Genomic DNA, 14,880 nt, shown 5'->3' on the forward strand with positions numbered 1-14,880 from the left:
CCCAGCCCCCACCCCTTTATCAACTACCCCCCGCAGAATGGTACAATCATTGTTATAACCATTGAACCTACACTGAGAGGTCATTATGACCCCGAGTCTACAGTTTACATTAGGGGTCACTCTTAGTGTTGGACATTCTATGGGTTTGGAAAAATGTGTCATGACACACAGTCACCATGACAGTATCATAGAGGATAGTTTCACTGCTCTAAAATTCTCAGTGCTCTGCCGAGTCATCCCTCCCTCACCCCTCTCTTATGCTCCTTTGAATTCTCTGTTCCTGTCACCATGTTCGGATGAGTTTTCTGTGATTTCTAAGACCCAGGGAGTACACAAACTGTTACTACTGCACTGTTTCAGCAGCTATTCAGAACGGCTTAGCGACCCAAAGGGTTTTATTTTCTACTGCCTAGAAATCCTCCCCCTCTTCTCCGTCTTCCCCTCTCAAACCCAGCAAAGAAATCCTCAGGGAGGAGATAGGTGAAGGCTGGGTATTTTTGCAAGGTTGATAGAAGATGACCTGGGTCTCTACTACCTGATGAACGTGGACTGGTCCGGGTCGTAGAGGGCCATGAACAACTCTGCGTCTTCCCCAATGTTGCAGACAAAGTTCTTGAAGTTCACATAGAGGCCGTAGGTATGCACGGCACTGAAGATGGACTGGCCCCGCAAGTCCAGATTCTGCAGGATTGACTGAACACAGAGGACAAGATAGAAAAGCATCTTGGTTTCAGCAAGTGGGAAACGCTAGCAAAGACTCTGGCCTGCAAACGGGAGCCAAATATAATGACCACCCGAGAGAAGCACTTACTGAGAAGAAAGTGTGTGTAAGTGGAGAAGTGATCAAGTGAGAAAAATAGAACCATTATTATTTAGATGATCAAGGCGGTCCTGTGAAGCGCCTTGAACCCAAGTAATTCAATAAATGCTGTCTAAAGAGCATATTATCTAAAGTTTATGATAACTCAGGGTTTTAGTAGCTTTAAGAAGTTCTCATCTCTCACAATTTCTGGGTAAACCTCAAAAGTATAAACATCACGATTCATTATCCTTCTTTTGGGGAACAACTCTCACTGCAAATAAGAGATTCCACTGGACAGGTCCACCTTCAGGCATGATTAGCCATTAGATCCAGAAACACAATGAAATGTTATTACAACTGTGCTGAAGAAATAAAACCTACAAACTAAACGAAATAAAGAGAAACCTCTACTCATTAGAACAGAAAGACTGGAAGAATATATACCTCAACATCAGTATGTTTGGGCAGTCATAATATAGGTGACTTTTTTCTTTTTCTCTTTTTCTATACCTTTTGATTCTTTATTTATTGTCCAATTATTATTTTTAAAATCTTTCAAACACTTTATTTGTAAATACTATTTTATTTATTTTGGAAATCATGATCTATGTACTAAATACAGAAGTTTACAGAGTAAAGAGGCTTTTCTCCCACCCAGTTCTCCTTCTCAGAGTCATCCATTAATTGTCAGTTTCTTGTCTATCACCACAGAGTTAGTCTGCACATAGGCAAGCACAGATGTATGTATATTCTTTTTTGAAACACAAATAATAGTCTTTTATACACACGGTTCTGCATCTTGCTCTTTTCTGCTTAATACATTATCTTTGCAATCTTCCCAGGTCAGAATATACAAAACTGCCTTGTTCTTTTTGTAACATTTTGCTTCTAAAACGAGGAAATGAATGATTTTCTAAACAACATTTCCACCTCTGTTGTCTTAACTCCTTTTCCTTCATTAAAAACAAAAGCAAAGGGCTTCCCTGGCGGCGCAGTGGTTGAGAGTCCGCCTGCCGATGCAGGGGACGCGGGTTCGTGCCCCGGTCTGGGAAGATCCCACATGCCGCATAACGGCTGGGCCCGTAAGCCATGGCCGCTGAGCCTGTGCGTCCGGAGCCTGTGCTCCACAACGGGAGAGGCCATAACAGTGAGAGGCCCACGTACCGCAAAAAAAAAAAAAGCAAAAATGGAACCTCTGGGGCCAAAGTCTGCACATCTGAGGAAGCTCACCTTCTCTTCTTGAATCTTTTCCTCAATCCTCTTCGAGGCCACTTCATGGGCCTTGAAGAGGGCGATGGTGCTGGTTTCATCGGGGTCCAAGATGTTCCCGTTGTCGTCCCGCACGACCAGATCCAACCCCAACATTCTAGGAAGAAAGAAATGGTCAGTTGGTTCTCCTCGTCAGGAGCAGACCCTTTCCTGAAGAGTCTTCACGGAAGAACCCAGAGGATTCAGCTGAAAGGCTGGGTGCCAGAAAAGTCAAGATAAGAAGAGTTCACTAGCTTTTCTCCTTTCAATTTTTGCTTCCTTTCCATACAACAACAATGCTAAAAAACTTATGCAAATGTTACCCAAACTCATATAATATGCAAAGTAATTTGGTCTGCAGAACCTCAACAGGAAAGGCAAAACTGGCGCTAATTCTAACCAAAGTCGTCTGACCAATGTTTCTTTCCCCTAATCATCTGTAGTTTGTTATAGGAACTATGAAAGACGAATGCTCAGATACTGGGGAACTTACCCTGATTTCCTTAAAAGCACAGGCCTGGGGACAGTGCTTAATTCAAGACTGTTCTTTGTTTGTTTGTTTGTTTTAATTTATTTATTTAATTTATTTATTATTTTTGGCTGTGTTGGGTCTTTGTTGCTGCGTGCGGGCTTTCTCTAGTTGTGGCGACCAGGGGCTACTCTTCATTGCGGTGGCTTCTCTTGTTGCGGAGCACGGGCTCTAGGCGCACGGGCTTCAGTAGTTGTGACTCACGGGCTCAGTAGTTGTGGCTCACGGGCTCTAGAGCACAGGCTCAGCAGTTGTGACGCACAGGCTTAGTTGCTCCGCGGCATGTGGGATCTTCCCGAACCAGGGCTCGAACCCGTGTCCCCTGCATTGGCAGGCGGATTCTTAACCACTGCGCCACCAGGGAAGCCCTTTTCAAGACCATTTTAAAGGAGATCAAAGGAGTTCCTTAGTGGCCTAGTGGTTAGGATTCAGGGCTTCCACTGCTGTGACCTGGGTTCAATCCCTGGTCGGAGAACTGAGATCCCACAAGACATACGGCGCGGCCAAAAACAACAAGAGCAACCAAAGGAATCAAAGAAGTTAAGTCCTGGCTGTTGGTATCACAAAATCTATCTCAGAGAATGGGCTCTGGTGTCAGCTGGACCAAGATTTGCATCCTGGTTTTAATACTTGCTGGCAATATGACTCTGGTCATCTACTTAGTTTTGCAAAGGCCTGGTTTCCTCGTCTGTAAATTATTCCCTACCCTTCAGGGCTGTTGTGTGAATTTAATGAGATAACGCATATATAGCACACAGTACAATATCTAGCATATAATAGGCTCTCAATGAATGTTAGCTCCTACTGGCAAAAGAAAACCCCTGGCTGTGTTAAGACGGAGCTCTGGGTGCCGCACGGGAATAGTAAGGCCCATACGGTCCCTGCATGGCCCCATCCCAGCAAGGCTTTTTATGCCCGATGTGCACACAGAAGCAGAAAAAATTGTACTTAGTTCTAAGAAGTTGGCGACGGTGGTGGAAACAGGATACTGTGATCTGAACACCCAGTTCACTCCAGGCGCTAGCAGTTTAGGAGTGAGGATGTCCAAAGGGCAAGAAAGTTCAAGGATAACGGTGGCACGTGCCAAGTCTTTGGGCAGAAAGCAAAAATGCCTAATTTCCTGCCTCCCTGTTTTATAGCATCTCCATCAACTGATTCAATCTGGCAGGTCCCTTGCCATGGCGGCCAGACCCACAGGCCGCCCAGACTATGAGCAATGTGCCTTGTTGGCTGCTCAGAGACCAGATCACGGATGCACTGATGGAGTAGCTTAATTTCTTGAGCTGCTTCCAAGGGCTGAAATGAAAAGGCCAGCGTGGTCTGCTGTTTGTAGGACATTACCATCCTTTGCCAGAGACCAGAGGCCTCCAGGCTGATGCCACAGTGTGCCAAGACCCAAGAATACAGAGGCAGCCTATGTGCCAGGAGGGAGCTGCTTTATCCCATCTTAGCTGTTGTTTAAGCGTCTCCCCAGGACTGTATGACTAGCAGTGCAGCTCCTGTGGTCATACTCCTGTGAACAGACAAGGGCCGAGCAACTAAGCCCGTGCGCCGCAACTACTGAGCCTGCGCTCTAGAGCCCGCGAGCCACAACTACCGAAGCCCGCGCGCCTAGAGCCCATGTTCCGCAACAAGAGAAGCCACCACGACGAGAAGCCCACGCACCGTAACGAAGAGTAGCCCCTGCTCGCTGCAACTAGAGAAAGCCCGCGCGCAGCAACGAAGACCCAACACAGCCAAGAAAAAAAAAAACAAACTAAACTAAATGTCAAATGAGTCATCAACAAAAGCTGAGAAACGAACCCAGTGTTTAAAAAGAGCTGGTCAGGAAGGACAAATCATCCCAGGTCACCATCAATTTTGATGAATCGACTAAATTTTTTGTCTTCCAAAGGGCAGTAACATCTAGAACCTACATAACTGACCGAGCCAATCGGAAGATAAATGATGTGATTAACTCTTTAGAGGTTATTGGAGACAGGCTATTCTGGCAAATCTGGTTTTTACACAATGTAAGCAATGGTCCCACTTAGGGGAAGACAGAAAGAAAGAGACAGAATGAGTCTGATGATGATTTAAAACACTGTTAGAAGAAAGATGGCAGGGGGGAGGAATAAATTATGGTTTGGGATTAACAGATAAACACCACTACATATAAAATAGATAAACAACAAGGACCTGATGTATAGCACAGGGAACTCTACTCAATATTCTTTAATAAACTAAATGGGAAAAGAATCTGGAAAAGAATAGATACATGTATAACTGAATCACTTTGCTGTACACCTGAAACTAACACAACATTGTAAAGCAACTATACTCCAGTATAAAATAAAAACTAAAGAAAAAGGAATAAAGATAGAGATAGTCCCAGGTCCCCAAAATTGTCAGCTTCTGATGCTCAGACCCTCTGAGTTCGTCTGGCAGTGGAGTTGCTTCCATTCAAGCCCCATATTCCCTGACCATCCATCATCTCCTTGAGACCAGAGATCCAGCACAGGGTCTGGCCCATGAAGGGCATTGCCAAATTTTCTTCTACAAAATTAAATATTTTCCAAGGCAGAAAGAGAACAGTTAAGCATTGTTCTTTGGCAACTCCAAGATCACAAGCTCATGGTGAGCTGTGTCCTTAGCATGAAGGTGCATGGTTTTTTCCAAGTTCTCAGTGAAAAGTCATCCCTGGTTTACCTGTTCCCGTGATCAATTTTGGCTGTGACCTTCATCTTGAGCTCTGCCAGTTCGTCCTTGGGGAGGGTTCCAGACAGGATCTGGGACCGCCACTCGATCAGGCTGTACGTCATCTGCTGCAGCTGGCGGAAGAGCGTGACCTTGTTGTTCTAAGGTGGGAAAATGAGGCAGAGCAAAGGACCAAAAAAAGAGAGAAAAAAAAAAAGGTGTGATGGAAGATGAGAACATCTTTGGACCCGATCCTTTATAAGGTGTCATTTAAGCAATTAATTCTGCCATGCAGTGAGCTGTGCACATTGAGGCGACCTTGTTACATCACTAGGGATGGCTTTGCTCTGACCCATTCCCACTTCCTCCTTTGGTGCAGGTTTAAAACAGATAAGCACTTGTAGGATGGATAGGACGGATGGTTAGTCCTAACTCATAAGTGTACCAAGTCATCCACGTCCCCTAAAATTCTGCCCATGTCCCTCCTTTACTTAAAACCCTCCAGGGATTTCCACTGTCCTCCAGATACACTAGATCGCACATAAGTCCTTCCTATCTTGGCTCCTACCCACATTCCCAGCTGCATTGTACACCGATCACTACCTGAAAAATCTACGCTCCTTCCACGCAAAGCGATGTCCATTTCTCCCAAATGCTCCAGGCTCTCTCAGTAAGTGACTCCTCCACCTGGAACCACTTTTCTCCTCTTCCTCCCCATGAACACTCCCCATCTCTCGCTCACACACCACACCCTCCTCCAACTGCTAATTCTGACATCTACAGAATCTCAGAAATCTCTTCCTCAAAACCTAACTCTGGGTTGGCCATCTCTCCCACAGCTGCTGGAACTGATTCCTATGCCAGCACTCATAACCTGAACCACCCTGGCTTGCTGTCCTCTCCCCTCGGATGGTAAGAACCTATAGGACAAGGAGCTTGTTCAGTTTCGTAGCCCTAGGAGCTAGTAGGCACTTTATAAAATGTACTGCATCAGTGAATTCTGGATGGAGAAAGAATTGTAATTTCAGAGATAAGGGATCATCGAAAAGAGAATGTGAAATATTAAAGTCCCCATTGAATTGTTAGACCATCCGGAAACTGTTAGACCTGGAATAATGAAACCATTATTCTGGGCTTCAGTAAGAACTTCCTGTAACTGAACTAAAATTAACTTACAACCAGCTAATTATTTGTGCCTCAGTCATATTGAGTCTAATACTTGATATCCATGCCATTATGACCCTGGTTCTACCTAAAGGATTCATTCATTAAAAAAAAGAAAAAAAAAGTCAATAAGCATTTACCACGTGCTGGAAATAAAGTTCCTGCACATTCCAGAAGGAGAATGCAGCAATAAATAAGTAAACTTTTATATACATATATGTAAATATATTTAAATTATATAGTAAATATAAATATATCAATATCATATATATTACATACATTATATGTATATAATATTTATGTATACACACGCAGGATAATTTCAGATTATAAAAAGTGCAAGAAGGAAATAGGGCAATATGATAGGGTGTACCTAGGGGAAGGAGGCCACTTGAGATAGAACAGTCAGGAAAAACTGTTCTGTGCATTCCTTTTGATACACAAATATATACCATCACCCCCTATATACTATGAGACCACTTCTTTTTTATTTATAGGTGAAGAGTCATGATATATTTGTATAACCATACACTTCTAAAATGATAGGGAAAATTAGGTACAGCAATCCCAGGTACAGACACCTGGGTCATGTTATCGACTAGAATCAGGGCTGAAAATATCCAAGATACTCGTGAAGAACCAGTAAATGTGGAGTGAAGAGCCCTCAGCCTAAGTGGGGACAGTGAAGACATCAATGGGATTAGCAGATGTGGTAAGAGCCCTACAAGAAGTTCAAGGTTCTATGAGAACACAGAAGAAAGAGAGGAAGAACTCATTTATCTGCGATTGCAATAGGCTCTGCTAATACCATTGATCTGAAAAACACAGAACGCGCAAGCTGATGAAAGTTCTGAAACCGCCTACATTTTATGCTTTTAGCATTTTCTGAATTGCCTCTTTCTCATCAGCCAGTCTTTAGAAAAACATAAATGAGACTTTTAAAAGCAAAGGTAAAACGACCCTGTGTTTGTTCATTCAATTCCATATAAAATGTTTCCAACTCATTGTCTTTCTAACTGAGAAATTAAGCCCATGAAACTTTAGGGATCTTTTTTTCTTCTTGCAATCTATTTTTCTACTCCTAGTTAGTTTTTTTTCAATGTTTTCTCATTTTAATTAAGATATGAGGTCTCATAATATGGTAAGGAAAGGGCTCTGAGACTCAGGGGATCCACTATGAGACAGCGCTTTGTTTGGGGCATATATTCACAAGTCCTTGGTCTCAGTTATATGACACACTATTCAAAGCAATTTAATTATTGCCTGTCTATATCAGCCTGCTTGGCCAAGAGTTCCCCCCCAAGAAGGATGAAGATGGTCATTCTTTTCTGGTTCACTTTGCCAAATTAATTGTGAGTAGACACGCTGGAACACACCAAAGGAAGCGACTTTTCCATTTACTTTAAGGAAACAGATTTTGTTGCCACATTCCTAAGATTGTTCTACGTGGATGTTCTATGCAGTAGCTGGCCCCTGACACTTTCTGGGTTCCTGGGGAAGCAAATGAGGACAGGTGAGGAGAAAATCAAGCTCTCCCCATCAACACCAGAAGCGAAGGACTCAGGTCTCCATCTTTCCTCCCTGTTACACCCGAGCCTGCCCATTACAGAGTGCCTTTTCTCCTGTCTCTAGCCTCCACTAATCTCAGTCTTTTTATACTAGCAGCCATTGTCACAGAATTCAGGAGGGCAAGGAATGTATTTAATAATTTCTTTGATCCTCTCCGCAGAATAAGCCTGGGACACAGGAGCGACCGAAAAACAAACTGTGACCGCTTGAACTTAAAATAACACTCTGGGGCTTCCCCGGTGGCACAGTGATTGAGAGTCTGCCTGCCGATGCAGGGGACACGGGTTCGTGCCCCAGTCCAGGAAGATCCCACATGCCGTGGAGCGGCTGGGCCCGTGAGCTATGGCCGCTGAGCCTGCGCTCCGCAACAGGAGAGGCCACAACAGTGAGAGGCCCACGTACCGCAAAAAATAATAATAATAATAAAATAACACTCTGGTTTCGGTTTGAGGAATAGCTACACAAAATAGAGAAATCTAAATATTCTTCTAACTAGACAGTAAGGATACTCCTGTATTTGCTTAGAAGTTATCCCTCTTTTCTACCTGACGATCTTTGAGGTCTCACTTTTTACATTTCTATTCTGGGTGTCTTTTTTTTTTTTTTTTTTTTTAAGAATTTCTAAAGAGAAGAAAAAAGGGACAAGAAGAAAAGAAACAGCTTTATCTTCAATAGCGGTAGAAATACTGAAGCCATCCTTTGAGTCATTTAGAAATTCTGAGGGCCACTGAGACAATTGGTACCACCCCACTGGGTGTCAGAAAACCTGGGTTCTATTCTTCACTTTCTTTCCCAAAGAATGCGGACCAGAGTCAAAAGCCTCTTTCTCTGGGCCTCCACCCCACCTCTCCCTCTGCAAAAGAATCAGTATTTCCTCTGTCCACCAACCTCTCCTCTTCCACTGTAAACCTTCTTTGCTGAAAGTACAGGGGACTTGGTCTCTATCTCTAATTCCATCACTAACTTGGCTAAGTGACTTTGAGCAAATTATTCCCTCTGGGATATGCCCATCTGTAAAATCGGGGGACCAGCAATGAGATCCATTCCCAAGGATAAGCGTCTTCAAGTCTATGGCTGAGACATTAAATTCAATTACTCCTCCAAGCAACTTCCTGATTAAATATATCTGACTCGGACCGTCTCGGTCCTGATGTACTCACACAGTGTGGTGGCTCTATATCAAATTTCCCCCGTATATAGCTCTTCGAAATGAATCTCATGTCTTTTCTGAGTATCTGGACCTTCCGGGAACCGGGATGGTTGGTGTCTTGGTCTTTCTGTGTCCTGTGCTGCGCTGACCCTTAGCTCTGGGAGGACATGAATCCGCAGGGGCCCAGCCTCTCTTCCCATCCATCCATCTTAGTGCTTTTTCTGTCAGCTAAAGGCTTGGCCTGACTAGCAAACGCTCGATTTTTAAAGAAAAGATTCTGGTAAAAGACAGTTTTCGCCTCTGGAAGTAGTGCAGGAAATCCTGGAAGCCCGGCACCAAAGTCAGAGGAAAGCAAAACTGGAAAAACACCCAAAGCGCCACCTCTGCCCTGTTCTGGCCATCGCCCCATCTCCTCCTGCCTCTCCTGAGAGCCATGCATCAAAGCAGGGCTTGCAACTCACAGCTGAAATGCCCTGACACCAGGACGAAGCTTTCTATGGGAATTTTCTGTCCTTAGTAATAAGCGATCAGACGCCCGGCTTCAACCTTGAGATCAGCTTAATTACACTTCAGAGCATATCCTCCAGCAGCCAGTAATAACCACCAGTTCAAAAAGATTAGACTTGAGTAGCTTTAATCTGCCTGGATATGCAAAGATGGGATGAAAGGGCAATTCATGGTGTGTCCGGCAAGTCTCCCCACCCCCGCCTTGGTGACAGGCACTTTCTCTGCTCTAGATTTTTACAGGACTGCAGGCCAGCCCTAGGTTCTATTTTGCTGGTAAATTTTCAATGAGAGGAGATCAATCCTTTCAACGAACTGCATTTTAGCAATTAAGTTCACTTGATTCAACAAGATGTATTAACCACCTTCCACCACCAGGCTCTTCTGCAATCTCTTTTCCATAAGAAAATCGGATCAGGTTCATTCTGCCGAACTTGTATGAACAAAACAGCCTGGCTGACCAAACCTCGCCAAACCATTTCGCCCACTGGAAGGTGGGAAACAGCACTGCACTTAATCTCAGGGTGAGGCATTAGAGAGTATGTTTATGATGACCAAACACCTCAGAATTCCTGGGACAGCTCCTCTTCCAAAAAGTCTTGTCCCGACGTCCCCACAAATATACTCCAACTTGTCAGTTTTCAAGACCTGAGTTTTAGTTGAGAAAATAGGATAAGTATGATGTGGGGTGCAGATCTGTGCATATTCAAAAAGTATAACTGGGTTGTCACTGGAAAGGTAAACTTAGATATGACATCCAACCATCGTGTAGAAATCAATGCATAGGGGTCCCCCCTTCTAGCTGAGGCAACTCACATGGCAGGGAAGAAGGAAAAGAAGCCAAGTTCAGCTCACTGGATCTACTTTTCACGGCTGGGGAAACCCGCAAGGTCCTGAGAGGCAGCAGGAAAGAATGAATGGAATACTTTAAAACTATCCACCTAGCGTAGCTCAGTGACTCTAGGGCTGGAAGGGAGCCCACCGGGTAGGTAGCAGGCACACCCTTAAACGAGCTCAGGGCAAAATTCCATGTGGATCTAGTTCTCCTAACACTTTTCAACATGAATCAGCTCTTTCCTGAAGCAATGTAGCAAGGGGAGAGTCAGGGGCTGTCACATTTTGACGATGTGCAGGCACTGTCCCAGGAATGTGACACAGATTATCTTATTGAATTCTACAGCAAATCTGCAAGGCATGTGTAATATATAATTACCACTGAAGCCCAGGAAAGGAAAACTCAGGAGGTCAAAGGACTTGTGTGGGCTGTAAAATCCTCTAGTGGCACATCCTGAACCCAAATCCCTGCCTGCAGAATCTGTGTTCTTTCTGTTTGGGTTTGTTTGCACTAACTATGACTGGGTTTGTTATTTTTTTCTGAATATAAAAGCGCATACCAAGTAAAGGAGCAAGTGAGAATTTTTTTTTTTTTTTTGGCCACACGGCGCAGCCTATGGGATCTTAGTTCCCCGACCAGGGATTGAACCTGGGCCCTCAGCAGTAAAAGCGTGGAGTCCTAATCTCTGGACTGCCAGGGAATTCCCAGCAAGTCAGAATTTAAGAACCAGCCGCCTGTCTGACCCCAATGCCCCCGGTTTTGCCATTTCACCAGGCAACCACGTCCTCCTTCACAGCGTTCCCTCCTTTCCTGATCAAGCACTGAAAATGCCCGGTAAATAGGTTCCAATGCAGGATCAGCAATGCAGGCAAAGCTCATCAGAAACTGCGGTGCATTTGCAGGCAGCATCTGCGTGCTTCCCTTTTCCTTTCTGGAATGATCCCTGTCTCTTGGACTGGAACCTAAGCTAAGGACGCTCACTATCTACGGGGAGAAACACATAGACTAGCTACTGAGTGCTCAAGGCCTCTCCGCCTAAGACCACACACAAGACAAAGGAAGTGACCTTGGATAAGGGGGAACAGGGAAGGGAGCTTCAGAGTCTCCCAGTCTGGCCAGAGCTACGGCGAGCCAGGCTGCCCCGAGGGAGGACGGACGGACGTCCAGGGCGGGCGGCGACTGTTTCCAGCTAAGACATCAAGACTCTCATGCTCACGTTTGCAGAGTCCTTGAGGGTCTGCCTGCGCAATGATTTCTTTTTTTTTTTTTTTTCACACTACGATAGTTAATTTTATTTGTTCAAGGACTCATCTTGCAAGCATTAAACCAAGCTTGGGCTTTGATTCTGGGAGCCCAGATTCACATACTTAGGAAGATAAGAGCAGACTGTGCTCCATGTACAGGGATGAAAACTAAAGGCTCGTGGTTAATCACACTGCAGTTTTAAGTTTCTACAGCCTAGCGGCCAGATGTCACAGGTCCTTTAGGTCCTTCTGGATGTCCCAGATGACTTCTTTTTATACCCTCACAACGCTATGGAGTAAACAAGGCAGATTTTGCATCATTTTCACAGATGGGTAAAATCCAGCAGACACTTGGAGACTTCAAGCACTTCGTCCAAAACCAGAGTCAGTTAGGGCAGGGCCTGGATGAGAAACCATGCTTCCTAATTTCTAGTCCCCTGTCTGTCCCCTACAGCTTGCTTCTTCTCCAAAGCATACAGGAAAGATAATAAATTCATAAATAATACTAATATAACAAAGAGAAAAAAGGAACGTGCGGGAATTACCATTTCTTCTTTCTACTCTGGATGGGTGGGTTCCTCTCTCCTTGGCATGGCCGCCACATCCCCGCTTTAAAACATATTTATGGTAATTTCACAAGGTTATGGTATGACTGCTAAAAAGAAATCACAGCTATACAAATATCTTTCCCTTCTAGAATAATTACCTGTGTCTACATGGCTGGGTTTAACCTGGTTAGTGGATTGTATTTTCTTCTCACTTAGGACTCTGTACCTACCTCCTAAATTTCTCATGAACTGAGACTGATAAGAAGAGAACTAAGAAATGTGTTGTAGAGAAAGGCGGAGGCTCTAAGATGTCTTTAAAGACACCAAACACAATGCCTGGTTTCATAATCTGTGGGAGAAAATGCGTGAGAGATAAAAGTACTGATGTAGATTAGGAAAACCTGTATTCATCTTTACACAGACTGAAGGAACTTACACAGAGTCAGAAAGCAAACACCAATAAAAATGCTTGTGTGGGGCCTCCCTGGTGGCGCAGTGGTTAACAATCTGCCTGCCAATGCAGGGGACACGGGTATGAGCCCTGGTCCGGGAAGATCTCACATGCCGCTTGCAGAGCAACTCAGCCCATGCGCCACAACTACTGAGCCTGCGCTCTAGAGCCCGTGAGCCACAGCTACTGAGTCCGCTCACCACAACTACTGAGCCCATGCGCCACAACTACCGAAGCCCGTGTGCCTAGAACCCATGCTCCGCAGCAAGAGAAGCCACTGCAATGAGAAGCCCGCGCACCACAATGAAGAACAGCCCCCTCTCGCCGCAACTAGAGAAAGCTCGCGCGCAGCAACAAAGACCCAGTGCAGTCAAAAATAAATAAATTAAATAAATTTATTTTTTTTAAAAATGTGTGCGTGTACACGCGCATGTCTCGGGGCGGGGGGGCGGTGATTGAAACCTACAGATCTGGGTTCCCTTAACTTTTTTCCCAGTGAATCATAATATTTAAGGCTTGTTACTTTTTTTAATATAATATTTATTTATTTATCTAGGCTGCGCCGGGTCTTAGTTGCAGCATGCAGGATCTTCATTGCAGCATGTTTATTTGCAGCACGTAGGCTCTTAGTTGCGGCACGCGGGATCTAGTTCCCTGACCAAGGGTCAAACCTGGGTCCCCTGGATTGGGAGCATGGAGTCCTACCCGCTGGACCACCAGGGAAGCCCCAAGGCTGGCTACTTTGACATACAGATTTTTGAGAAAGCCATTTCAGAAATTCTGCCTGAAGTGAACTGTCAATGCTTTAGGAAGGGACAGAAAAAAGAAAGCCAAGATTTCCATTTGAAATGGATCATTTCTGAATGGGTGAGCATGCTATCAAAAGAAGGAGCAGATTCTCAGCCTTATCAACTGATTAAGATCCCCACAACGGATACCTTCTAGTCAACCAATAGCAGCTATAAGACATCTAAAAAATAACAAAACACAATAACAAAATAATTATTTTATGAGACGTCAAGATTAAGATGGGAAATGTGCTGCCCCCCCCCGAGAGGAGGGTGGAATTTTCTTTTTTTTTTTTTTTTAACTTAGAACTCAATTCTGCTATTAAATAGTGGAACTTCCACATAGAAAATCCTCAACCAGAGCTTAAAAGATTTTGGAAACACAAATACAGGAATCATATTTCTTCCTCCCTGGCTCACTTATTTCTCATTCCTAGTCAATAGCAGACTTGGCACAATTATCTGTGGACACGTACTAGACACAGATCATGAACTAAGCACAAAAGTTGTGTTTTAGCAAGAAGAAAACTCTAGCTCATTCCTGCTCTCCCCTCTTGTAGATTACAGCTATAAAAAGCTCATTTCCCAGTACTTATTAGCTAATACGTTTTTCACCACTCGCCAATTTCCAGAAAGACTATGTTAAGGAACTCACCCATCCATCAACCTTGTTACATCCACCACTAACCAATCGATTAACCGGAACCAGAGAGTGCTTTCAATAGAAGGAGATCGATGTAGGCAAAGGGCTTAAAACAGCATCTCTCCCCAGCTTGTGAGTTAAGAATTTACAGGTTAGCTCTCTCCTCGATGAAACATAAAGAGATCAAAAGATCACTTGCATTACAAGGCACTGTGCCCCAGGGGCCAGATGATTGGTTCAGGAGGAAGTGCTCCCATAGTCCAGAAGGAAACATTATGGATTGGTGTGTTTGGAGACACATTATGAAGAAAAAAGGACTTCAGCGGGGGCCTTGAAGGATGGGCAGGCGGAGAAAAATCACGTGCTTTTCCACAGAAGGGGTTAGTGATTTCTATTGCTGTGCTCCACCCTGGGAAACCAAAGCCCTGGGAAATGATCTTATACTAACTGCTAGAAGTTATGCTAGAATGAGTTTCGATTCCTGTTTTTAGTACAAGGGTCTAGAGTGACGTGCTCCCAGTTACTTAGTAAGATTGGCTTTTGAGAGTTAAAATGTAGAATCAATATATGACTGAAAAAAACTTAGACGAACCAAGCCACATAAGGAAAGAGACTGGCTCCCAGGCATTGAGTCGAGTCCTGACTAATCTTATTCACACACTGGGCCAGGGAATATATCAGTACATTCATAGGAATTCTTAGTCAGCCATGGAAGCCTGGAAGATGCCT

The 14,880-nt window shown here is 44.3% G+C and overlaps 1 protein-coding gene across 15 annotated transcripts in view; it reads right to left on the reverse strand.

Annotated features, from left to right (window-relative positions):
- DOCK5 (dedicator of cytokinesis 5) overlaps positions 1-14,880 on the reverse strand; it is a 240,180-nt gene that overhangs the window by 132,897 nt on the left and 92,403 nt on the right. For all 15 annotated transcript variants that reach the window (XR_012332393.1, XR_012332391.1, XR_012332389.1 and 12 more), the window contains 3 exons: positions 5,268-5,416; positions 2,033-2,168; positions 536-693 (listed from right to left, as the gene is read on the reverse strand). Coding sequence is in view for 8 of the 15 variants with exons in the window: in XM_033857644.2 (XP_033713535.1) it covers positions 536-693; positions 2,033-2,168; positions 5,268-5,416 (443 nt within the window). In the remaining 7 variants the exon portion in view is untranslated. The remainder of the gene's footprint in view (positions 1-535; positions 694-2,032; positions 2,169-5,267; positions 5,417-14,880) is intronic.

The sequence above is a fragment of the Tursiops truncatus genome, chromosome 6, assembly GCF_011762595.2.
Source record: "Tursiops truncatus isolate mTurTru1 chromosome 6, mTurTru1.mat.Y, whole genome shotgun sequence".
In the NCBI taxonomy this organism is placed as follows: domain Eukaryota; kingdom Metazoa; phylum Chordata; class Mammalia; order Artiodactyla; family Delphinidae; genus Tursiops; species Tursiops truncatus.